Source organism: Hemitrygon akajei, chromosome 8 (genome assembly GCF_048418815.1).
Source record: "Hemitrygon akajei chromosome 8, sHemAka1.3, whole genome shotgun sequence".
NCBI classification, from domain to species: Eukaryota; Metazoa; Chordata; class Chondrichthyes; order Myliobatiformes; family Dasyatidae; genus Hemitrygon; species Hemitrygon akajei.
The window spans coordinates 118,088,421-118,113,204 of NC_133131.1; the positions used below are offsets into that span (position 1 = coordinate 118,088,421).

The following is a 24,784-nucleotide window of genomic DNA, read 5'->3' on the forward strand; positions in this document are numbered from 1 at the left end:
TTTCTGATCAATGCCTTAAATTTCAAAATTAAGGCATCATTTTATCAGTCACATTTCTGGTTTGCATTCCAAATTTTAATTATTTTTGTAAGCAAGTATTACTCATCGCCGAGTCATAATTAGCCACTGTGTATTGCACTGATCTTCCATTCAGCAGTTATCCCAGCCCCACTATCAATAAAACGTTTGTGATTGCATGACTCCTATTGTTTTGTTGGCCTTCCTTGCATCTTTTCCTCAGGATGCAATCAGCATTTTGCTCATTTCATTACTGTTTATGGTAAGTAAAGCCCTGCAGCCAGAGTACAAGAAGCAGCTGAGAATTTTTGATGAAAAGAGAATTTGCCCTTAGTTGAATTTAGCTTTTTTAAGTGAAGTAACAATTTGCTGGAGCAACACAGTGGGTCGAGCAACGTCCACTGGTGGTTCATTAACATTTTGGGTTGCAACCCAACATCGTCTTCTGCTGAATCTATCAATTCATTCAGGCCCATTGGTTTTGGATATCACAAAATAGCATGGCACAATTGGAATAGCCAGTTTTGCATTTAGCAGAACACAAGAGGTTCAGGAAACTGGATCCTTGGAATAAAGGAAAAGTAATACCCTCTGATTTTATTTTCATCGTTCACCAGGTTAAAAATTGACTTTGGGAGTTGGAGAATGTTAATATTTTGGTCAGGAGGCCTGTGGTAATTGAGTACATGCTGTTGGCAAGGAATTCCTGCTTCTGGGATGTGTAACTGAAATCATAATCTTTTGAATATGGGCAAAGGTACACCGTGCCGTTTTGACATGTTGTGATGGTATTCTGGTTCAGGTTCAACAAAATAAAAGTGTATTTTCTTGGTTAAATGTACTGCTTCTTTCAGCCTCTTTGCTGAAGGAAATTAACTATTAAAGGATAAGATTTCTATTTTTGTCTTCTCATTCAAAATGCAATTGATGTTAAACTTTGTTTCAGAAAAGACTCAAGAGACCCTGAACAGCTTTACAATACCTTAAAGAACATTTTGCAGCAAGTAAAGGTAAAGACCAAATGTAGCGTAAAATCCTACCTTAAAGCTAACAGTCACTTACTGCTTTTATATATATTTTGCCACATGAAGCTAAGAATCTGAATTGTTTATTCTGCTATATTATAATTAACAGAGTCACCAAAGTGCTTGGCCATTCATGGAACCAGTTAAGAAAACTGATGCCCCTGGTTATTATGAAGTCATCCGCTTTCCAATGGGTGTGTAAGATTTTTTTTCTGAAACTATAAACACTCAGGCCCCTAATTATTTCTTTTAGAAATTGCAGTTTGGAGTGTAACCTAAAAGAAACTTTTACGTTACATTTGCTAAAAGATTACCAGTTCTCCCTGCGTCAAGGAGAAATGCTTTTTCACCAAATACAACAAAAACAAAGTAGAATATGCTTCACAAACTCATCACTCTCTCTTCCAGCAGTTGTGCTGATATGTCAGGTTCATTCATGTCCTTGAACAAAACACAGACCTCACAGAAAAGAGCAACACACACAAAATGCTGGAGTTACTTGGCAGCTTAGGCAGCCTCTATGGAAATGAATAAACACTCAGTAAAACAAGCCAAGACCCTTTTTCTGGACTGGAAAGGAAAGGGGGAGACACCAGAAGAAAAGGGTGGAAGGAAGGGAAGGTAATAGGTGAAGCCAGGTGGATGGGAAAGGTAAAGGGTTGGGTGCACTGCCACATTGCTGATGACTTGTTCTCCTGAACTAACTCTGCCTCAAATCTGCCTGTTCCAGCACGACTGACTGACAGTGTGGAAAATTTCCAAGGTATGCCCTGCCCACAAGAAACAAAATAAATTCAATTGAGCCTTTTTCAATCTCAGCATCCTATTCTTAATCATCACCAAAGTGAGAGCAGGTATCTGACACACAACTATCCAACAGACCAGTTCACTGATGTAGGGCTTAGGTTATGCTAGAATCATTAGGCCTTACTACAGCCATGGTCCTAACATGGGCAGAAAGAGCTGGATTTCTGAGGCAAGGAGAGAGTGACAACATTTGATCAAATATGACAACAGGGAGTCTAGTAAACTTGAAGTTAATGGAAACTGAAGTGAAAGTTTACCTCTGATTGAAGTCAAAACGTGCAAAGAAAGGTGATTGTGGTTGTTGGAAGTATATTTCCCCATGAGTTGTTCAAAATCAAGGCCTTGGCCCAGACATTTTCAGTTACATCACCAATAACCTACCTAATGTTGTGGTCGGAATGGAGATGTTTGCTGATTATTGCAAAACTCAGTAAATGAAACAGCCTGTGCCAACTGGAACAAGGATTAGTGCAACATTCAAACATTTGTAACATTTGCTATGCAAATACAGGGCAGTGATCATCTTCAACAAGAAAACTGTTTTGTGCCCTTACTAGTGAAAATTTGTCTTCAGGAAATCCTGTTAAAGATATTCAGAGTTTTGGTGAGACCTCCCATGGAGTCTTGCACAATTGATTCTCCACACTTAAGGAGGATATATTTGCATTAGATTGTGCATTGTGATAATATCTTCCTTTGGTATGATTGCTTTCAAGATCTGAAAACGATGAGTGAACGTGTCAAGAACCGTTATTATGTGACAAAAAAATTATTTATGGCAGATATGCAGCGCATCTTCACAAACTGTCGGGAATACAATCCTCCAGAAAGTGAGTACTTCAAGTGTGCCAATATCTTGGAAAAAAATTTTTACACTAAAATAAAAGAAGCTGGACTAATTGACAAATGATTTCAAGTATTTGGTGACCTGATAAGCCTGCTCGTTTAATGTACTATATAATAATGTACTATATACAGTGGGCCTATTACAGTGCTTACCAGTAACTCTAAACATCAGCTGTTTGAGAAATTCTTAATCCAGTCAGTTACAATTCAAAGCACATTGGATCTGTTGTATGCCAAGAGCTCTCCTGAGGAGACGTTTCCACATTACTGTGCTGAGGCCTGGAAAATGCCTGCTGAGTATACAGTGTTTGTAGCAGAGGTATGTGAACACGTGCTAATTCATTGAGAGATGATTTGATTGCCGAAACTTCATGTATTGCTTTAGTGAAACAACTGTTCGGTGGGGGTAGTGTGTTTCCATGCTGGGTTAGAAGGCTGGTGGTAGTGCACTCATAAACTTGAACACATATCAATGGAGTGTTTCTACTGTCTCGTTTATTAGCACTCAAAATTTACACTTGTCAGTTATATTTCTTGCCATTGTGGAGAGGCAAAGAAATAACAAAAGCAATTTTAATTCACTAAGGCATTATTTTACCTAACTGGTCTGCAAGTATTCTTGAAGCTTGTGATTACTACTCTAACTCATAGAAGTGACTAGTGAGCAAGATCATTAAGTCCTCTTTGGGGGTAGGAGCTTTTCCCATTGAACTTCTTAAACACTGTAGCTATTAGCCAAGATCCTGACAAAAAGGATCTGGTTTGACAGATTGCTAAGAGCTGTTGGTACTCTGTGCTGTGGGGTGGAAATTTGCACTCTGTTTCACATGCTGAATTGTGTGATATTTGCCTTCAAGATTTGATAACATCGAAGGTAATAATGGAACTGAATTTCAGTTTGGAGCTTCTGTATGCAAATACAGTAATATTACATGTTCAGCATTGCAACTGGGGACAGATTTCTAACCCAAAGGCTTCAGCTATTTAAACACCAAATAAGCTTGCAGGCTTCTAACCCTTGGCTATTAGACATGCTCTTTAAGGGAAAGGTATCTTCTCTAAATTGCAAAGCACAAATTTCTGAATTTCTGAATATTTTGGTTTGAAGGAGAGTGTGGATAAAGGTATCTTTCAGTATCAATAACAGGCTGACAATAAAAACAAAACAATGCATTAAGATGAAATATAATATCCTCAACTGAGATAACATAATAGAGAAAGTTTTCTATTCAGAGACAAGTTATATGTTTTAATTTGCAGATGGTACATTTTAAATGGTTAAAGTATTTTAAATTTATATGGGAGGAGAACATTTCCAAACTATGAAATTCTCTAGTTCTAAAAGCTGAGGAAAATCATTGTGTATTTCTTGTAACAGTCTGATTTATACAGACTCCTTACAGTAGAAAGATGAATTTATTTTTGGAATTTTCTGTGCAGATATCACAAATTTTTGTCTTTCAGTCTGCAAGATGGTGTTACTTGGCCACATGTTTGTACCCAAGTCTAAACAGATAACAATATTTAACTCCCCTATTCTCCTTAACTTACCTTTTCTGCCATTGTGGTAACAATGTTACATTCCATCCTTGATAGAAAACCATTTGGGGTAGTATACACATATCATGATGGATATTTTTATCCATTTCCTTTTAGTTCTTATGCAAGTATATAGAGATGAAAAAATTGTTTCTCTAAATGTAGGGAAGAATCTGCAATTGAAATTATAAGAATCTTGTCCTTGTGAAGTTAGAGATCCAAGGGGTTTGGAGGAATTCAATGATTTTGAGCCCCAGTGGGAGTATTTGATGGTCATCCAGAAATGCTGGAGATTGACTTGCTGATCTGATTGTCGAAGTCTATCTCCAAGCCCGTGACTAAGTGGCAATGCAGCTATCCAAATCAGGAATATGGAAATCAGCGTCCTGTTTGCCATTTTAGGATAGTACTGCGCAAAATATGCACCTCACAGATTGTACTCTGTTTAGTATTGCTGTATCTGGTAGGCTAACGGGAGAAGAGCTTAGAAGAGGCATTTACTATTTTGGTACAGTGGGCGCTGACACGGTGATGAACAGAATACTTTCCTGACCTTCATAAAACTGGCCTTTCTGCTTTTTCCCAGCTCCAAGACCAAACATGTCCCATTTATCATAGAAACTTGCAGTTAGTTTGGACGAGTTTGATAGTTTTCCACTGAAAGCCCAATGGCTGTGTAATGCAGACGGCAGTCAAAATGGTCCATGCCTCCCTTGCCAGCTCTGTTGGGCAGATGAAATCCACTAGTTTTATTTCAGTTAACAGACAGATAGATTTGTTCAAACATCCACCACCACCCCTCTTACAATAAATATTTGGTTGCAAAATAAGTATGTTTTATATAATTAATTAGTGGAGATACTTTAACTTGTATTGCTCTAAAGAGTTGCTAACCTTTTGAGCTCCTAAATAAGTCATTTGTTATTACTGTTCAAATGAGTCACATCAAAGATAGAGACTTCACTTAATAATTTGGGATAACGTTATATTGTTTATTAAGGATAGTAATTTTTTTAAGATCATACATTTTTTTTCATCTGAATTGGAGAATCACTCAAACAAATATAGAAAGTTTTGCAACCTCAAGCATGTAATTACCTTAATGGCAACAGTAGACATTCCTCACAAACAGGTATTTTAGAATTGTCCTAATATAGCAGCTCTGTGATTTGTAAGAGGGATAGGAAATAATTCATTCAATATCTGTCTTTTAAAACATTGTGATAAATGCTTGGCAATTCCATGAAAACAAAACAAATTACTAAATTAGTTGAATTCAAGTGAATTCCTAGTACAGTTAACCTTACATCACATTTTAGCTTACCAATATTTTAATTAGTTAACAATATTTATATAAATATCTTCTATCACTGTCAAAAAAAGACCAAAATTAGAGAATTGAAATTGTGTTTGATGTTCTGAGTCATCCAGGCATAAAACAAATTTGTGAGGGCCACATATAGTCATAGAAAAGTACAGCACAGAAATAGGCCCTTCGACCCATCTAGTCCATGATGAACCATTTTGCTATTCCCATGGACCTGCAGCTGGACCATCACCCTCCACACCCTGGCATCCATGTACCTATCCAAACTTAAACGTAGAAATCAAGCTTACATCCACCATAACCATGACCATAACTTACAGCACCATGAGTGCTGGTAACTCATTCCACACTCTCATGACCCTTTGAGTGAAGTATCCCCTCATATTATATGCTTCAGTGATGTATATGTTTTCAATCAAAGAGTTTTCCTATTACCAAAACACCAAAAACAAATAAATAGGAGCATCAAATTATATATGTGTGTGTGTGTGTGTACACACACACTTAAGTATTTTGTATTTATTTATTTTTGGTGTTTTGGTAATGTGAAAACACCTTGATATTTTGATTGAAAATGTACACATCATTGAAACAATACTACCAAGTAGCCCATTCTAAATCTCCTCAAAATCTGGATGAGTGCAAAGAAAAATAATTGATTATGGAAAAGTGCGTTAACATACAGAAATACTAGAATATTTACATTTGGTCTAATTGACTTGCTTGAACTTAAAGGCAAGTTGATGAGTTGGTGGTGCAGGTATTATGGAGGTTGGTTATCTTCTCTACGCTTTAATTAGGCTTAATTTCTAAAGTATTCAATAGTCATGGTATTTTGCCTGATACATGCATTGGACAAGCTAAACTCAAAATGTTAGCACAATTAAAATATAGAGCTAGAAAAGACCAAAATCAATATTCTTTTATAAACTTATTGGTAGCCCATCATTGCTGAAACAGTAATAAAACAGTAAGACCATGGATAAAATCACCTATTATTTTGAAGAATGTTTTAAGTTGCCCATAAGAGCACTCATGAACAAGCACACAGAATGATCAGTTCACCATAATACATTTGATTGAAGATCTACATATCTGTCCAGATGATTTACAAGTTCTTCAGTGTGTAATTAAGTATATATATATATACACACACACACACACACACACACACACACACACACATATTTGTCAGCAACCATGTATCTTCTGAATTGAAAGCCATGTACATCTTTGATTAGATTGGTTCATTGTAAAGTTAAGGGTAATGCAATAATATTAAGAACCCTCAAATTTCACTGAATCCTATTTTCAGTAAAACTAGAATACTGCTCTAAATACTGATGAACTGTACTTAAAATGCTCTTTTACATGTCAGATTAATTCAATTTTGAACCATTATAGATCACATTTTTCTCATTTCAGAGTTTCAAATTTAATTTGGAAAATGAACTATCAAATATAGCCTTTTGCTACATGTTGAGTTCCCATTCATTACAGAAAAGATGTATCTTGTTTCTTCACATTGTGTCTTTTTAATTCCAAACTATTTAGTTTGTCCATTGGAGCTGAAGAACAAATGTGATTTGTTTCTGTGTGGTTAAATGAAGAATCTAATTTTCTCTCTTTGTGGAGTTTTCCCATGAATATAGAATTAGTGATCATCAGACCTTAAAAAGACAAATCTCAACCAATGATTATGTTTGTGGTATACTTACAAGTGTTAAAGTGTATTTGCTAAAAGTAACCTTATCTTCTTTCATACATTGTTGATAGAATTTCTAAAAGCACTTTGTTACTAAAATGGTTGTGGCATCCCATTGTTAAATATTTAAGAGGGTGAATATTCCAAAAATATTGTTTGAGAAGGTGTTAAAATAATCAAGTATATTGTTACTTGCTAAATCCACCTATTGGACCTGTGGATTGCAGTCATGTGCATTTTCTCAAAATTGGGGTTAATACAATATTTTAATATGATTTAATTAGGACAATATTCCAAAGCAAACTAAGATTTAAGATGCCATGATTTAAGCTTGAGCCTTTAGTCCTCCTTGATAAGTTGAATGACATTCTTAATTGTTAGGACGTACTGAACGTTATTTAGATAAGTGAACATCAAGTTTTTTTTATTTAAAATGGTCTAGTGTTTTTCTATTTAAAAGAAATGTTTCTCCAATAATGTAAAATTAGAATGTAAACAAAAGTATGACTAACTTATTAAGAATTTTTCTAAATTTATCTTGTTTTTTTTTCATTTTTAGAGGAAAGGAGTAGATTTTGTGCAATACTTTAAACTTCACTTTTGAGGTTTTGTAAATTTTTGTATTTACTACTTATATAGTACATGTCCTTTTGTAAAATTAATATATTGTACTAAGAAAAATAAAGTAATTTTCAAATGATCAACTTGAACATAGCCTACTTGTATTTAGTTTCTCTTCCCATCCATCTCCTAAGCTATTTGAATTGGATATAGCTACATTATTTTGTACATTTTTTCCCTAAACTTTACACTGCCATTGTAGAATATTACTCTATCCTGCAGGGCTATAAAGCATCAGCCATTGAGTTTATTCAAAAGAGATAAATAGACTTTTGGATAGCAAGATAATCAAAGCATGTGTGATTAGGCCAGGAAAATAAATTGAGGTAGAAAATCACTTTTGATCTTGCTGAATGGCAGTACAAGTTTGGACCAAATGACTCACTCCTGTTTCTGACTCTTACATTTTAATGTAAGGCATTACTAATGATAGGTGGAGAATTATCAGAATGGGTAAGATAAGGTAAATTCAGAATAAGAGAGTTTTACTTACAGTTGAAAATAGAACTCCATAAGAATTGAACTTATTCAGTATGGACAGTGCCCATTTCATGCAACCTTCTGAAGCTCAACGTAAAATACAAAGTTGTTGCACGCATTTATTAATGTGGTAAATTCCTGAGTATTTGAACATTGCTAAATTAAGATGTTAAAATAAACCTTTGTGATGTTTTGTAAGCAGCAAGGTTGATGAAAACTGCTAATCACTTTCTCTATTCACGCTAAAGAAACTTGCTGTGGTAATTCACATGCATCTTTGTCTATCTAAAATGGACAATATATAGGGGGTCAGTGTCCTTATCAATATCTCAGACTAACCTGCAATATCAAAAGTCACTGAAGAACTTAGATCACTATGCCTAGGGTGCTTCTGCCTTGCAGAGTCAGGTTTAATATCACTGGCATATGTCAAGAAATTTGTTTGCAGCAGCAGTACATTGCAATACAGGTATATTGTAATTTTTAAAAACTACAAATTACAATAAATATATATATATATAAATAAAGAAATAAAAATCAAGAAATTATATAAGTAGTGCAAAAAGAGAGGAAAATTAATGAGGTAATGTTCATGGATTCAGAAATTTGATAGCTGAAGGGAAGAAGCTGTTCATGAAATATTGAGTGTGCGTCTTCAGGATCCTGTACCACCACCTTGATGGCAGAAATGAGAAGAGGGCACATCCTGGATGATAGGAGTCCTTAGTGATCGATGCTGTCTTTTTTGCGTTATCCACCTTTTGCAGGCATCCCCGATGTGGGGAGTACTAGTGTCCTTGATGGAGCTAGCTGTGTTTACCACCTTCTGCAGCTTCTTCTAATCCTGTACAATGCCTCCACCAAACCCCACCCTAAACCAAATGGTGATGTAACCAGTTAGAATGCTGTCTCTGTCTGTTGAAATTTGCGAGTGTCTTTGATGACATACCAGGGGTTCCCAACCTTTATGTCATGGATCAATACCATTAAGCAGGGGGTCCATGGATGGATACCCGTTTTAATGACATATAGTCACTGTTACGCCTTCTTTATAATTGTATCAATATGTTTGGCCCAGGATAGATCTTCAATGATGTTTACACCCAGGAACTTGAAACTGTTCACCTTTTACACCGCTAATACCTCAATAAGGGCTGGCATGTGTTTCCTCGACTTGCGCTTCCTAAAGCCTACAATCATTTCCTTGGTCTTACTGACATTTGAGTGCAAGGTTGTCGTTGCGAATCTGCTCAAGGCTGGAGATGACGTGCACTGCAAGCATCTGCCACTCCAATCAGTATCTATATCCACTGAAAATTTTAACGTTGAGCCTCGTCACCAATGTTAATCTTGCATTGTTCACTAATGTAGCAAGCAAACTCCAATCAGACTTCCGAAGACATTATTGTATGGAAGGGATTATTACAGTCCCATAACCAAATCAATAAAATTGTAAAATAAATGGAGCTAATCTAAACTCCTCTATCAACAACTTCCCATTGGCATAAAGTCAGACTGCATTACAGGCACTGTGACAATACTGAATCTAAAGAATCCCATTAATGAGGTGAAAATTGAAACTCAGGTAACCTCATTGTTGAAATGAATTAAAACTGTAACCTTGATGAAGCATTATAACCGACGATGATGCTGCTGAATACACAGTATTATCATTATTTCAGTGCTTAATAAACCATGGTTCCCGCTGTAATGATGATTATAGGAATGAGACTCTAGATTATTTGGTATGACACAAGGGACAAAACCCTAATGTGACATTCTCTCACTCACTACACAATAGCAATACATTTGGTATACACCATCTGGTCCAGGTGGCTTATCTAGCTTCAGACCTTTGTTTCCCAGGAACTTTCTCCCTAGTAATGGTAACTTCACAACTCCCAACACCTGGAACTTGATACTGCTAGTGTCTTCCACAGTGAAGCTGATGCATTTCCCTCTCCCCCAATACTACCTCTCCAGCACAGTTTTCCAGCGGTCCAATATCCGCTCTCGCCTCTTTTACACTTCATGTATCTGAAGAAACTTTTGGCATCCTCTTTAATATTACTGGCTGGCTTACTTTCATATTCCATCTACATCTTCTTAATGACTTTACTTTCCTTCTGTTGGTTTTTAAATGCTTCCCAATCCTCTAACTTACCACTATTTTTTGCTCTTATTATATGCTCTCTCTTTGGCTTTTATGTTAGCTTTGACTTTTGTTAGCCCTAGTTGTGTAGAACAGAGTGATCTAGGAATAATGGTGCATAATTCCCTGCAGGTGGAATCTCATGTGGATAGGGCGATGAAGAAAGCTTTTGGTATGTTGGCCTTTATAAATCAGAGCATTGAGTATAGGAGTTGGGATGTAATGTTAAAACTGTACAAGGCATTGGTGAGGCCAAATTTGGAGTATTGTGTACAGTTCTGGTCACTGAATTATAGGAAAGATGTCAACAAAATAGAGTACAGAGGAGATTTACTAGAATGTTATCTGGGTTTCAGCACCTAAGTTACAGAGAAAGGTTGAACAAGTTAGGTCTTTATTCTTTGGAGCGTAAAAGGTTGAGGGGGACTTGATAGAGGTATTTAAAATGATGAGGGGGATAAATAGAGTTGACGTGGATAGGCTTTTTCCATTGAGAGTAGGGAATATTCAAACAAGACATAAGTTGAGAGTTGGGGGCAAAAATTTAAGGGTAACACGAGGGGGCATTTCTTTACTCAGAGAGTGGTAGCTGTGTGGAACGAGGTTCCAGTAGAAGTGGTAGAGGAGGGTTCAGTATTGTCATTTAAAGTAAAATTGGATAGGTATATGGACAGGAAAGGAATAGAGGGTTATGGGCTGAGTGCAGGTTGGTGGGACTAGGTGAGAGTAAGTGTTCGGCACGGACTAGAAGGGCCAAGATGGCCTGTTTCCATGCTGTACTTGTTATACGGTTATATGGTCATCTTGCCTTTAGAATACTTCTTCCTCTTTGGGATGTATATATCCTCTGCCTTCCAAATTGCTTCCAGAAATTCCAGCCACTCTTTTCCCATCAATTCTGGCCAATTCCTCCCTAATTCCATTTACTCCACTGTAATACCGATACATCTGACAAATATTAGTGTAAATTCAATGCACCCACAAAACATTTATCATGCACAGCAGGAAACAAAATTACGATAAGTTAAAAAAATGAAATTCGAAGTGCATGCGATGCACAGAAGAGGTAAACAGTGAAAACCTCACCGTTCTGGCAATGAGACCTTCGTAGTGGCGGGGTATTCATTGGGCTCAGAGCCTGAGAGAAGAAGCTGCTGCTGCCCAGTTTGCCTGTCATTGTCCTGACGTTTCTTGCTAAAGTCAAGGATCCAGTTGCAGAGGGAAACAGAGGCTCAGGTTTGAATCTTCTTAATTAGTTGTGAAGGGATAATGATGTTGAAAACCAACCTGCAGTAAATAAACAATAAATTTGAAGCAACGAGACAGGCCAACTGATTGTAGTGAGACATTCAGAGTTTAATAGCTGGTATAAGAGCAGGTCCTTACTATGGAGCCTTTGTTTTTATATCTAACACCCTGGGAAAGGTTTCATTGCTAATGTAATGGTCTTTCTGTAGAGCAGTGTTTCGGTTATGTTTAGAGATAATGAGTATTTTTGGAATGAGAGCTATTCAATGAAGAGAGTGTGTCATACTCCAAGTGACAAAGCCTGATCATCAGAGTGACTTAGGTAAGTTGGTTAAGGAACTGTAAGCAGCAATAAATCTTGCAATGCCTCTACACTTAATTGGTTCATTACTACTAAGATGCTATACAGTTGATGAAATAGAAAATGGAGGTTATGTGCTAACCAACAGATGGAGGTGGACAAAATTCATCAGGCCTGGACTAGGCCACCAATATGGTAAAATTTTAGTGGAGGGAAACAGAAAAAAAGGGATTTAGCCTTAGAAACCACAAAAACCGGGTATTGCACTGAAAGCCTACAGCCAACATTCACTAAGAGAGTCTCCAAGTCTCTCTTTGTAGGAAATAGAGGAAAGACACAAGAAATTCAAAACCTGATTATGTCATTTCTGGATGTGTACTGTGAATGAAAATAAAGGTGCCGATGCTGAAAGTTTAAATTACAGGCTTAAATGCTGAGACACAATAGTTAAAGCAGCATTTGCAGAAAGAGAAACAGTTAACATTTTTGTTCAACAACCATTAGTCAGAACTGGGCAACATAGTTTGCAAGTTGTGCTTGTAAATTTCCTTTGCAAATGAGAGATTGAACATCTAACACGAGGAAATCTACAGGTGCTGAAAATTCAAGCAACACACACAAAATGTTGGTGGAACGCAGCAGGCCAGGCAGCATCTATGGTCTCGACCCAAAACGTCAACTGTACTTCTTCCTATAGATGCTGCCTGGCCTGCTACATTCCACCAGCATTTTGTGTGTGTTGATTGAGCATCTAAGTACACTTTCCAATGGCAAATTGGGACACAAATTTAAGTGTGAATTGAGCACAACAAAAGCCAGCTTGCTTTCCTTGAGATACATCATGGCACATGCCATCACTGACTGAAACAAGCACAAGACAGGTAACAGCAAATTCCAATGTTAGCTAATGATGAAGTGGGGGTGCTGGAGGAGAATGAATGTCATCTAAACACAGGGAAAATTAGAAGTCCACCAGATAAATCTTGATGATTGCACCAGAACAGCACGAGAAGTTGTGAAGAGCTGGTCTTTAGTACTGAAGCAAGTTACTATCTGATACCATAATTTATTCATTACCTGATCCTGATGAAGGGTGTTGGCCCAAAACGTCAACTGTTTATTCATTTCCATAGATGCTGCCTGATCTGCTGAGATCCTCCAGCATTTTGTGTTTATTGCACCATACCATATTGCTGTGGTATTATTCCTTGATATCAGAGTGAATCAAATTGGTCTTGGACTGACTTTTATGATAGTGGCTTCAGAAGGAGAACAAGATCCATCATCAATTCAGTACTCCTGATTGAAAAGTACAGCAAAATGATTTAGCTTTGTCTTTGGTATTCACACTATACCATGGAATCAGAAGATGAAAGATTCTTAGAAAATGGACCTAAATCTATGAAATTACTGGTGTGGAAACTGAAAATAAAAGACAGCAGAAAATACAATTCATAGAATTAGAGATCCAAGAACAGAAGTGATTTAAAAAAAAGCTAAGTGAAATTCAGGAAGCTTTTGAAGTGTTTTTAAACTCTCTATTCTAAAGTTCCGGGGGAAGCATAACCCAAATTGACACCTTTCTGAATTCTCTAGCGTTACCCACTTTAAGCAAAGAACAAAATAGAACTTTGACTGCTGACATAACTGAAGCTGAACTAAAAAACTAAGAAAAACTAAAAAAAATTAAGCAAGTCACCAGGATCAGATGGGTATACGGCAGAGTGGTACAAAGAATTTAAAAATGAGTTAATTCCTTTCTTACTCCCCACACTGAACTGGGTTCTAAATAAAGTGCAAACACCACCCAGCTGGAAGGAGGCGATAATCTCAGCTATAGCAAAAGAAGGCAAGGACAAAATGGAATGTCATTTAGACCAATATCTGTTCTTAATGTAGATTATAGATTATTTACCTCCATCATGGCTAAACGATTAGAAGTCTTTACCCACACTAATACATAATGATCAGACAGGTTTTGTACAACCATGCCAAACTCAAGACAATATACGAAAGACACTACACATTATGGATCATATACAAAAAAATAAAATTAAAGCAGTAGTGATAAGTGTGGTTGCTGAAAAGGTATTTGATTCGGTTCACTGGAATTTTCTTCACATAGATTTGTTTTACATGACAATTATTAAAACTATACAGGCACCATATGACAATCCTACTGCTAGGATTAAAAGCAATGTATGTTTATCTAATAGTTTTACTCTAGAAAGGGGTTCAAGACAGGGTTGGTGCATGGTCACCGCTACTCTTCGCATTATATCTGGAACCACTAGCTCATACATCAGACAAAATAAAGATATCAGGGGAATTACTATTAAAGGAAGAGAGCATAAATTGGCCTGTTACACTGATGACATTTTGATCTATCTAGGGCAACCAACATACACTTTACCTAAATTGATGCAATCCTTTAAACAATATAGTTAATTATCAGGATACAAGACCAACACAGGACAAGATCAACATAGATAAAACCCAATTACTTTCATATAACTATAGCCCATCAAGAGAAATTGAAAGTAGATATCTCTTCGTATGGCAAATAGAGTCTTGCAAATATTTAGGCATCATCATGCCAAAAGATTTGGCAAAATTATCAGACTACAATTATTTGCCTATATATAAAAAAAATTAAGGAAGACATAACAAGATGGAATCTAATTCCTTTCTTTAGTCTCAGTTCAAGGATTGAATCCATTAAAATGAATATGAGGAGTGATTGATAAGTTCATGGCCTAAGGTAGGAGTCAAATTAAGAAAACCTAGCATATTTATTTTTCATGGAGCATACGGATCCCTTCTTTATAGAAGTTGGCATCTTGGACCTCCAGAAGTGGTCCACAGCATGGGGTGATTGATAAGTTCGTGGCCTAAGGTAGACGGAGATGGGTTCTTAACTTCAAACTTTCTGCATTTTCACTCAGAGTTGAACTGCATGTGCATGTAACGAGAGCTTTATAACTCATCTCCTTCTACCTTAGGCCACAAACTTATCAATCACCCCTGCTGTGGACCACTTGGAAGTCCAAGACACTCTCGTTACATGCACGAGCAGTCCAACTCTGAGTGAAAATGCAGAAAGATTGAAGTTAATAACTCATTTCCTGTTATGTTAGGCCACAAACTTATCAACCACCCCCACTGCGGACCACTTCTACAAAGAAGGGATCCGTATGCTCCACAACCAATGGACTAAGTGTGTACATGTAGGAGGGGACTATGTTGAAAAATAAATGTGCTAGGTTTTCTAAAATTGATTCCTTCTACCTTAGGCCACAAACTTATCAATCATCCCTTGTATATTGCCCAGACTATTATATCTCTTTCAGACCCTACCAATAAAGATTAATCAAATCAATTCAATGAATGGCACAAAATGTTATCAAGGTATATATGGTAAGGTAAAAGACCTAGAGTTCGTCTCAAAACTTTGCAATTAGCCAAGGAAAAGGAGGAGATGGGGCCTACCTTCTCTTCGAGATTATTATTTTGCAGCACAGTTGAGAGCTGTGATATGTTGGTGCAACCCATCATATGACGCTCAATGGGAAAACATTGAGGAGAGGATACTTTCCATCCCCATACAGGCAATTTTGGCTGATAACAACCTACAAAGTTATATAAATACTATTGATAACCTATGGGTGAAATGGACTCAACTATTATAAAAGAATATAAACTAGAGAGAGATATTATAACTCTTAAATGGTGTGCATATGACTCAGATTTTACGCCAAATAAACTGGATGCTAGATTTAAGGACTGGACAGCTAAAGGAATAACAGTTCTTTGCAACATAATGAAAGAAGGAACACTTCAGTTTTGAAATGCTTAAAGAGAAACACATTAGAAAAACAAGACTTTTACTGGTATTTGCAGATGTGACATTATGTAAATAGGAGGGTGAAAAATGTAACTGAGGCAAGTACATGTTTGATAGAACTGTTTAGAAAAGCATATAATTCAGATAATGGTAGTAGAATCATTTCAAGCATGTATAAGGGTCTATCAAATCTTAAAACACACTTGACTTCATACATTAAAACAAAGTGGGAGAAGGAAGGGAAAACTATGTCCGAGGAAGAATGGACAATAATATGTAAGTGTACCAGTTCACAGAAATGGAGGGAGTTCGGATGGAAAAATTTGATGTTATTTTATTACACCCTCTCAGAAATCCCATTATCTTAGTAACCTCCCTGTTTGCTGGAGAAATTGTGGAAATCAAAATGCAAACTATTACCATATTTTCTGGGATTGCCCCATTATCAAAGATTATTGGGAGTGGGATACACAATGCCCTGCAAGACATTTTTAAATGTAAAACACCCTTAGAAAGATCATATATTTTGGGGATAAACCTCAAGAATAGTTGAAAAGAGATAAATATTTAATGAACATACCGCTGGTGGCTGGTAAAAAGACTCTTACTAGGAAATGGTTATCACAGGAGAGCCCAACTTTAAATGCATGGATGGAAATTACAATGGACATTTACAAAGAAGGGAACAGCCTCTGTCAATCATAAATTAGAACAATTTGATTCATACTGGGAAAAATGGTTTAACTACATAACACCCCATAGGCCTGATTTTAGTCTCACAAATCAATGATTATGTTGTAAAACAAATCACTCCCTACTTGTACATCATTTTCCTTTTGTTTGTTCTTTCTTTTCTCTGTGTATACCTCAGATAAATTCTATGTGGAGATTTGTGGCAAACATGAATATATAATATATAGTATCTGAAATACATCTTATGGAAATGTTTGTATGATACAAAAGAACCTTCTCCTTTAATTAGCTACTATCACAACAATGGAAAAATTCCTCAGCTTTGATTTGATGCATTGGTTGTGAGAATTACATAGCAGTTGCTGTCACTTCCTTTTTAAGCACACTGGCTTTTCTATCTGGCAACTTCATAAGAATGATGCTCCTTTTTCAGTTTTACATGCTAGTTCCTGCTTTATGCTCCTTGACGAACTGAAATTAATATTCAAAGATGAATGTAATAAAAGAATAAAGTAAGCAAGGTCAAGGGGCTGCTAACTGCAGTTACGTTCCGATGCTTTCCTCCACACACCAGAAAAGGAAAAGGATTTTATTTTCCAAAAGGCCTCATTTCCAGACTATGCTTTACAAAACCATTCGCCAGTTGAGAGGGTCAATTTTTGGCATCAGATAAGACATTAATCTTACATCTAAATCTCTGCTGTTTACTCAGTGTATATAGTCCAGGTGCCTGTACTAATGATCCAGAGTTAGTCAAATCCCATTGGGTTAATTAGTCTGGAATAATATGTTTGCACTAGTCGTGTTCATTTTAAAATGATCTCTTGTAGAAAAACATCTCAGAATGTTTCCTGAAATACAACTTTGCTTGTGTGATGTTATATGACTCAATTATTGCTGAAATAGCATATGAATCTACAAAGTTCAAGGGCAAATAAAGACAGAATTGCTGATCTCAACAACTCTGCCCCGACACAAGAATTTTTAAAAAAGCCACAAATAAATCACAGATTAGAAGTTATTAAGAGCAGCAAATAGGCTATACAGGTGATTGAATCTGCTCAACATTAATTGAAATAATACCTGTTTAATAAATGATGATTCATTCAAATATTTCAACTTACCTGAGAAATCAGCTTTATGGATCTTACCTGAACACCCACAATCCAAGCTTCAAATGATGGAAGATGAATCCAGTACCCTGGATATAATCTCACCAATGCCCTGCCCAGTTGTAGCTAGACTTATCTACTTTTATATTACATCTTCTTTGTCATAAGGCCACCACTCCATTACTGATTTACTTGTACCCTTGTGCTGTTTCATATACCAGTACACCATACCAGTCTACTGCAGAATTCTAGTGACCCTTCATTTAAACCATAGTGTTGTTTCTATTGTTCTACTAAAATGGATCACCCCACATTATACTTCATCTGCCAAAGTTAACCCCTCTCTCTTCCTGCAGAGTCCAAATGTTCCTTACACTAACCCACTAATCTTTGTACCATTAACACATTTGTATAAAATACACACAGTACACGTCTACTGAATTAAATTACTGCTCTGCCACGTCCCTCAAGTCACAAGTTGCCAGTGGGAAATAACCCATTTATGCCATTTCTGATTCTGTTAGTCAATCCTCTATCCATGCCAACTTTCTATCCTCAGTGCTACATATGTGTAATAAGTAGCATTTCAAATCGAATATTTTTCCTTCACTTGCTGACCAACTACTCCGGTTCTCAACCCCTCCCACCCTAGTTTAAGCCCTCTCAGGTCCAATGAGCAAACATCCCTGCAAGGATATTGACACACATTCAGTTTAGTTGAAACCCATTCTTGTGCAGGTTCAACCTCCCCTGGAAGAGAAACCAATAATCCATGTATCTGAAGCCCTCTCTTCCTCCTCTGTGCCAGCTCTTCGGCCATGCACTTAACTGTACTACTTTCCTATTTCTTGCCGTGACAGTACATGGCACAGGGAGTAATCCTAAAAACAGATAGATTACCTACCTGTTTCTAAAAAAAATTCTAGAAAACCATTTTGCCAATTCCAGTTGTTTGGGGTAAGAGACATCTGAGTCAGTTGATACCTTGACTATGCAGTTAATGCATTCAAATATTAAAAATAGGAAAGCAAAAAATGCACAACAAAGGTTACTTAAAACAGGAGGGGATGACAATTTATTCAAATATTTCAAAAACTATTACTGATGCTCAAGAAAATTTTAAGTGTAACTAATACAGAGAGGGTCATTCATGATCTTGTGTTAACTTCATAGTCAAAGCAGTTTGATAAAGGCAGTGGGCATCACATCAATGGTTAAATTTTATTGTGAAGATATACATAAGAATTTTTTGAGCATCTGAAATACATTGAAAGTTACCCATTTAAACAAGTCTGAAATTAAAAACCAAAAATAATCCATACAGTAAATGAGAAGTCTAAATGTTTCAATATTTTACACAGCTCACATTCAGTGGAAACTATCGGCAGCTGACAAAAGCTTCGTTATATCTACTGAATGGAGGTTGCTTTTTCCCAGATTTACGGTGAGATCCATCAGTCTTTTTCTGTTTGAATATCGGAGAATACAAAAATTGGGTGTCAGTGTATTTATCTCCTCTTCGTAATTTCCTGTTGAACAGATTAAAATCTATAATTAATCCTTAAGAGTTATGTTACTTCTGTATGTTTTATAATGTTAGCCACTTTGTTACCAGCTCTGAATGCACATCAAATATTACAGATGTAGATAGATAGCATCCTAATAACATGCAAATAACAGTGCATAATCTAATTAATTCAGAAATATCAAATATCTAAAATAGAAATGAAATCCATTTTAAAATTAGGAATTCTTGTGATTTGATCTCATGTCAATGCAAGTGATCTGAAAGGTTAGGTGTGTGAACTTTGGATAGTTACACGAGACAGGGAAATTGTAGCCCTTATGGAAACATGACTAAGGAGGAACTGAACTGTTCCAAGATATAGGTGCTTTAAGTGGGATGAAGGTGGAGAAAAGAGATTTTTGATTAAAAGGAATGTCACAGCAGTAGTCAAGAGATGAAGTTATTGAAGAAGCATCCAGTGAGACTTTGTGGCTGTTGCTGAGAAAGAAGGGAATTATCATGTTACTGGGATTGTACTGTAGGCCCCTATATATATAGATTGGAGGGTTATCAAATGTTGAGACCTCATTTAAGAAGAGTGGCAAAAAAGAACCTGGGAATTATACACCAGTAACAAACATCTAACATCTGGAGAGCATTATAAAGGATAAGATAAGGGCTGATTAGAAGTAGTCAGCACGACCTTGTGCGTAGGAGAACATAGCTTATGAAGTTGATTGAGTATTTTGGTGAAATGACCAAGGTGGTCAATGAGGACAGGGTGGTGCACGTGGATTATAGAGACTTCAGTGAGGCCTTTACAAGGACACACATTGTCAGCTGCTTTTGAAGACTAAGTCTCATAGAATCAAGGCAGAACCAGCAAATTGGTTACACAAACAGAGATTTTGCAAATGCTCTAAACCTTGAGTAATACAAAATGCTAGAGGAACTGAGCAAGTCAAGTAGCATGAGACCTGATGAGGTGTCTCGGCCCGAAATATCGACTGCTTATTCCCCTCCACAGACACTGCTGAGTTCCTCCAGCACTGTGTAAGTTGCGTAAAGTGGAACAGCACAGCAGCACACAACTCTGGAATAAGAGCTTGGAGAAGCCCCAATGAACATATATTGTGTCCTTTTTCACTATATAAATGGGTAAGTACAACTTACAAATGGAGACTGGGTTCCTTGTAATTAATGGTCATGGTAGTTCTCCGCCTATGAACAGCTATTGGAGAAATCACATTCATATTGTCTAAAAAGCCAGGACAGGGCATTTGCATTTCCTTTCCCTTGTTTTCAGCAGGTAGTGATGAACAATTGGTGACATCGCTCAAACTGAACCGAGGTCCAAAGCTTCTCTCTGTTTCAAGAAAAAAAAATACATTTTCATGTATAAAACCACATCTTATAAAAATATTTCAACTGTAAATACAGCTGCTGTTTATATATAACTTCCCCCAATGGATATTAATTTTTTTTTACCCATTTACCAAAAGCATAAGTTTTTTGTCTTCAGTAACTCATCGGGGTGATTGATAAGTTCGTGGCCTAAGGTAGAAGGAGATGAGTTAACTTCAAACTTTCTGCATAATCACTCAAAGAGTTGAACTGCACATGCACGTAACGAGAGCTGTATAACTCATCTCCTTTTACCTTAGGCAACGAACTTATCAATCACTCATGCAGTGGACACTTTCTGGAGGTCCAAGATCCGTATGCTCCACAACCACTGGACTAAGTGTGTAAATGTAGGAGGGGACTATGTTGAAAAATAAATGTGCTAGTTAGTCCAAAATTGACTCCTTCTACCTTAGGCCACGAACTTATCAATCACCCCTCGTAAAAGCTTATGCGTACAAAGTACCAAGAATATGGGAAACTGGAAGGTAGGGAAAACTTTAAAAAGCAACAAAGAACCACTAAGCAAGCAATAAAGAAAGGGAAGATAGATTATGAAAATAAACTAGTACAAAATATAAAAACAGATAGAAGTTTTTATAATTATATACAGCAGAAAATGTGAAGTAAACATAGATCCCTTGGAGGACAAGAAGGGGGAATTTATATTGGGCAATGAAGAAATGGCAGAGGCTTTGAATAACTATTTTGCGTTGGTCTTCATGATGGAGGACAGGTCCAACATGCCGGAGAGAAGATAGGAACACAGAAAACCTACAGCACAATACAGGCCCTTCGGCCCACAAAGCTGTGCTGAACATGTCCTTACCTTAGAAATTACCTAGGGTTACACATAGCACTCTATTTTTTAAGCTCCATGAACCTATCCAGAAGTCTCTTAAAAAACCCTATCGTATCCACCTCCACCACTGTCACTGGCAGCCCATTACAAGCACTCACCACTCCGAGTATAAAAACTTACCCCTCATTTCTGTATCTACTTCCAAGAACCTTAAAACTGTGCCCTCTCCTGCTAGCATATTCAGCCCTGGGAAAAAGCCTCTGACTATCCACAATCAATGCCTCTCATCATCTTATACACCTCTATCAGGTCACCTCTCATCCTCTGTCCCTCCAAGGAAAAAAGGCCTAGTTCACTCAACCTATTCTCATAAGACATGCTCCCCAATCCAGGCAACATCTTTGTAAATCTCCTCTGCACCCTTTCTATAGTTTCCACATCCTTCCTACAGTGAGGCGACCAGAACTGAGCATAGTACTCCGTGGGGTCTGACCAGGGTCCTATATTGCTACAACATTACTTCTTGGCCCCCAAACTCAATCCCAAGATGGAGGCCAATGAACTGTATGCTTTCTTAACCACAGAGCCAACCTGCGCAGCAGCTTTGAGTGTCCTATGGACACGGACCCCAAGATCCCTCTGATCCTCCACACTGCCAAGAGTCTTAACATTAATACTATATTTTGTCAACATATTTGACCTACCAAAATGAACAACCTCACACTTATCTGGGTTAAACGCCATCTGCCACTTCTTAGCCCAGTTTTGCATCCTATCAATGCCCCACTGTAACCTCTGACAGCCCTCCACACCATCCACAACACCTCCAAACTTTGTGTCATCCCTCCACTTCGTCATCCAGGTCATTTATAAAAATCACGAAGAGCAATGATCCCAGAACAGATCCCTGAGGCACACCACTGGTAAACAGCCTCCATGCAGAATATGACCCATCTACAACCACTCTTTGCCTTCCATGGGCAAGCCAGTTCTGGATCCACAAAGCAATGTCCCCTTGGATCCCATGCCTCCTTACTTTCTCAATAAGCCCTGTATGGGGTACCTTATCAAATGCCTTGTTGAAATCCATATATACTACATTTACTGCTTTACCTTCATCAATGTGTTTAGCCACATCTTCAAAAAATTCAATCAGGCTTGTAAGGCCCAACCTGCCTTTCTCAAAGCCATGCTGATGATTCCTAATCATATTATGCCTCTCAAAAGGTTCATAAATCCTGCCTCTCAGGATCTTCTCCATCAACTTAACAACCACTGAAGTAAGACTCACCGGTCTATAATTTCCTGGGCTATCTCTACTCCCTTTCTTTAAAAAGGGAACAACATCCGCAACTCTCCAATCCTCCTTAACCTTTCCCGTCCCCATTGATGATGCAAAGATCATTGCCAGAGGCTCAGCAATCTCCTCCCTCGCCTCCCACAGTAGCCTGGTGTACATCTCATCAAGTCCTGGTGACTTATCCAACTTGATCCTTTCCAAAAGCTCCAGCACTTCCTCTTCCTTAATATCTACATGCTCAAGATTTCAGTCCACTGCGTCATCCCTACAATCGCCAAGATCCTTTTCTGTAGTGAATACTGAAGCAAAGTACTCATTAAGTAATTCTGCGATCTCCTCCGGTTCCATACACACTTTTCCACTGTCACACTTGATTGGTCCTATTCTGTCACGTCTTATCCTCTTACTCTTCACATAGTTGTAGAATACCTTGGGGTTTCCTTAATCCTGTCCGTCAAGGCCTTCTCATGGCATCTTCTGGCTCTCATAATTTCTTTCTTGAGCTTCTTCTGACCCTTATAATCTTCTAGTTCTCTATCATTACCTAGCTTTTTGAACCTTTTGTAAGCTATTCTTAACTAGATTTACAACAGCCTTTGTACACCATGGTTCCTGTACCCTACCATCCTTTCCCTGTCTCACTGGAACATACTTATGCAGAATATCCCCTGAACATTTGCCACATTTCTTCCATACACTTCCCTGAGAACATCTGTCACTCTGAGGTACGACGGACTCTGAGTCCGCTGCAGTCAGGGCGCTTTCACTGTGTGCTGTGTCTGCAAGGGGCTGAGTCCAACGGAGCTTTCATTGTGTGCAGGGTCTGCGAGGCTGAGTCCGGCGGCGCCTTGGAAGTCCATAGCGGGGGTATTCCCTTCTGCCGCCGGCGTGGGATGACAAGTCTATCGGGACCCAGAGGACTTGTGGAAACTGTGGTGGTTTCTTTCAAACTTACAGTCTTTTAATATCTTTGGACTATTTTTACTGTGCCCATGGTCTGTTTTTTAATCAATTATGGTGTTGTCTGCACTGTTGTAACTATATGTAACTATGTGGTTTTATGTAGGTCTTGTAGTTTTAGTTTTTGGATTGTTGGGTGGTAGAGTTTGTCTCCTGACTTGGTGTGTCTGGGTAGTCTTGTTTTGTCTGGTGGGTTTGGAGCTCCTTTCCGGGGAACGCGCTAAGACGGTAGCGCAATATTAATACGCAGCAGCCTCTCCGGACACTGGATTTGGGGATTACGAAACGTTATGTGGATTTTCTGGTGTAGTCTGTTTTGTCGTGTGCTTTTGTGATATCATTCTGGAGGAACGTTGTATCATTTTTTAACTGCATTGCATTTGTGGTTTCTAAATGACAATAAACTGAAAGTGAACTGAACTGAATTTGTGTTTCCAAGTTCCTGCCTGATAGCTTCATATTTTCCTTTACTCCAATTAAACACTTTCCTAACTTGTCTGTACCTATCCCTATCCCTCTCTAATGCTATGGTAAAGGAGATAGAATTGTGATCACTATCTCCAAAATGCTCTCCACTGAGAGATCTGACACCTGACCAGGTTCATTTCCCAATACCAGATCAAGTACAGCCTCTCCTCTTGTAGGCTTATCTACATATTGTGTCAAGAAACCTTCCTGAACACACCTAACAAACTCCACCCCATCTAAACCCCTCGCTCTAGGGACATGCCAATCAATATTTGGGAAATTAAAATCTCCCACCATGACAACCTCGTTCCAGAATCTGGCACCCTAGCTATTCCTCGATGTCCCTGTTACTATTGACAGACAGACAGACATACTTGACTGATCCCGAGGGAAATTGGGTTTCGTTATAGTCGCACTAAGGATAGTGTAGAAATATAGCAATATAAAACCATAAATAATTAAATAATAAGTAAATTAAGCCAAATCCAGGACCAGCCTATTGGCTCAGGGTGTGACACTCCGAGGGAGGAGTTGTAAAGTTTGATGGCCACAGGTAGGAATGACTTCCTATGACACTCAGTGTTACATCTCAGTGGAATGAGTCTCTGGCTGAATGTACTCCTGT

At 37.7% G+C, this 24,784-nt stretch overlaps 2 protein-coding genes across 6 annotated transcripts in view; one reads left to right on the forward strand and one right to left on the reverse strand.

Annotated features, from left to right (window-relative positions):
* Window positions 1-7,911, forward strand: part of kat2b (K(lysine) acetyltransferase 2B) — an 80,737-nt gene extending 72,826 nt beyond the window's left edge. For 3 of the 4 annotated variants that reach the window (XM_073054445.1, XM_073054447.1, XM_073054448.1), the window contains 3 exons: window positions 965-1,028; window positions 1,153-1,237; window positions 2,567-7,911. In XM_073054445.1, the coding sequence (XP_072910546.1) occupies window positions 965-1,028; window positions 1,153-1,237; window positions 2,567-2,760 (343 nt within the window). In that variant the 3' untranslated portion in view covers window positions 2,761-7,911. The remainder of the gene's footprint in view (window positions 1-964; window positions 1,029-1,152; window positions 1,238-2,566) is intronic. The other variant, XM_073054446.1, reaches the window with a different exon arrangement.
* Window positions 7,912-18,766: 10,855 nt separating this feature from the next.
* LOC140732188 (shugoshin 1-like) overlaps window positions 18,767-24,784 on the reverse strand; it is a 28,862-nt gene continuing 22,844 nt past the window's right edge. For both annotated transcript variants that reach the window (XM_073054449.1, XM_073054450.1), the window contains exons 8-9: window positions 20,399-20,591; window positions 18,767-19,247 (exon numbers count right to left, since the gene is read on the reverse strand). In XM_073054449.1, coding sequence (XP_072910550.1) covers window positions 19,097-19,247; window positions 20,399-20,591 — 344 coding nt within the window. In that variant the 3' untranslated portion in view covers window positions 18,767-19,096. The remainder of the gene's footprint in view (window positions 19,248-20,398; window positions 20,592-24,784) is intronic.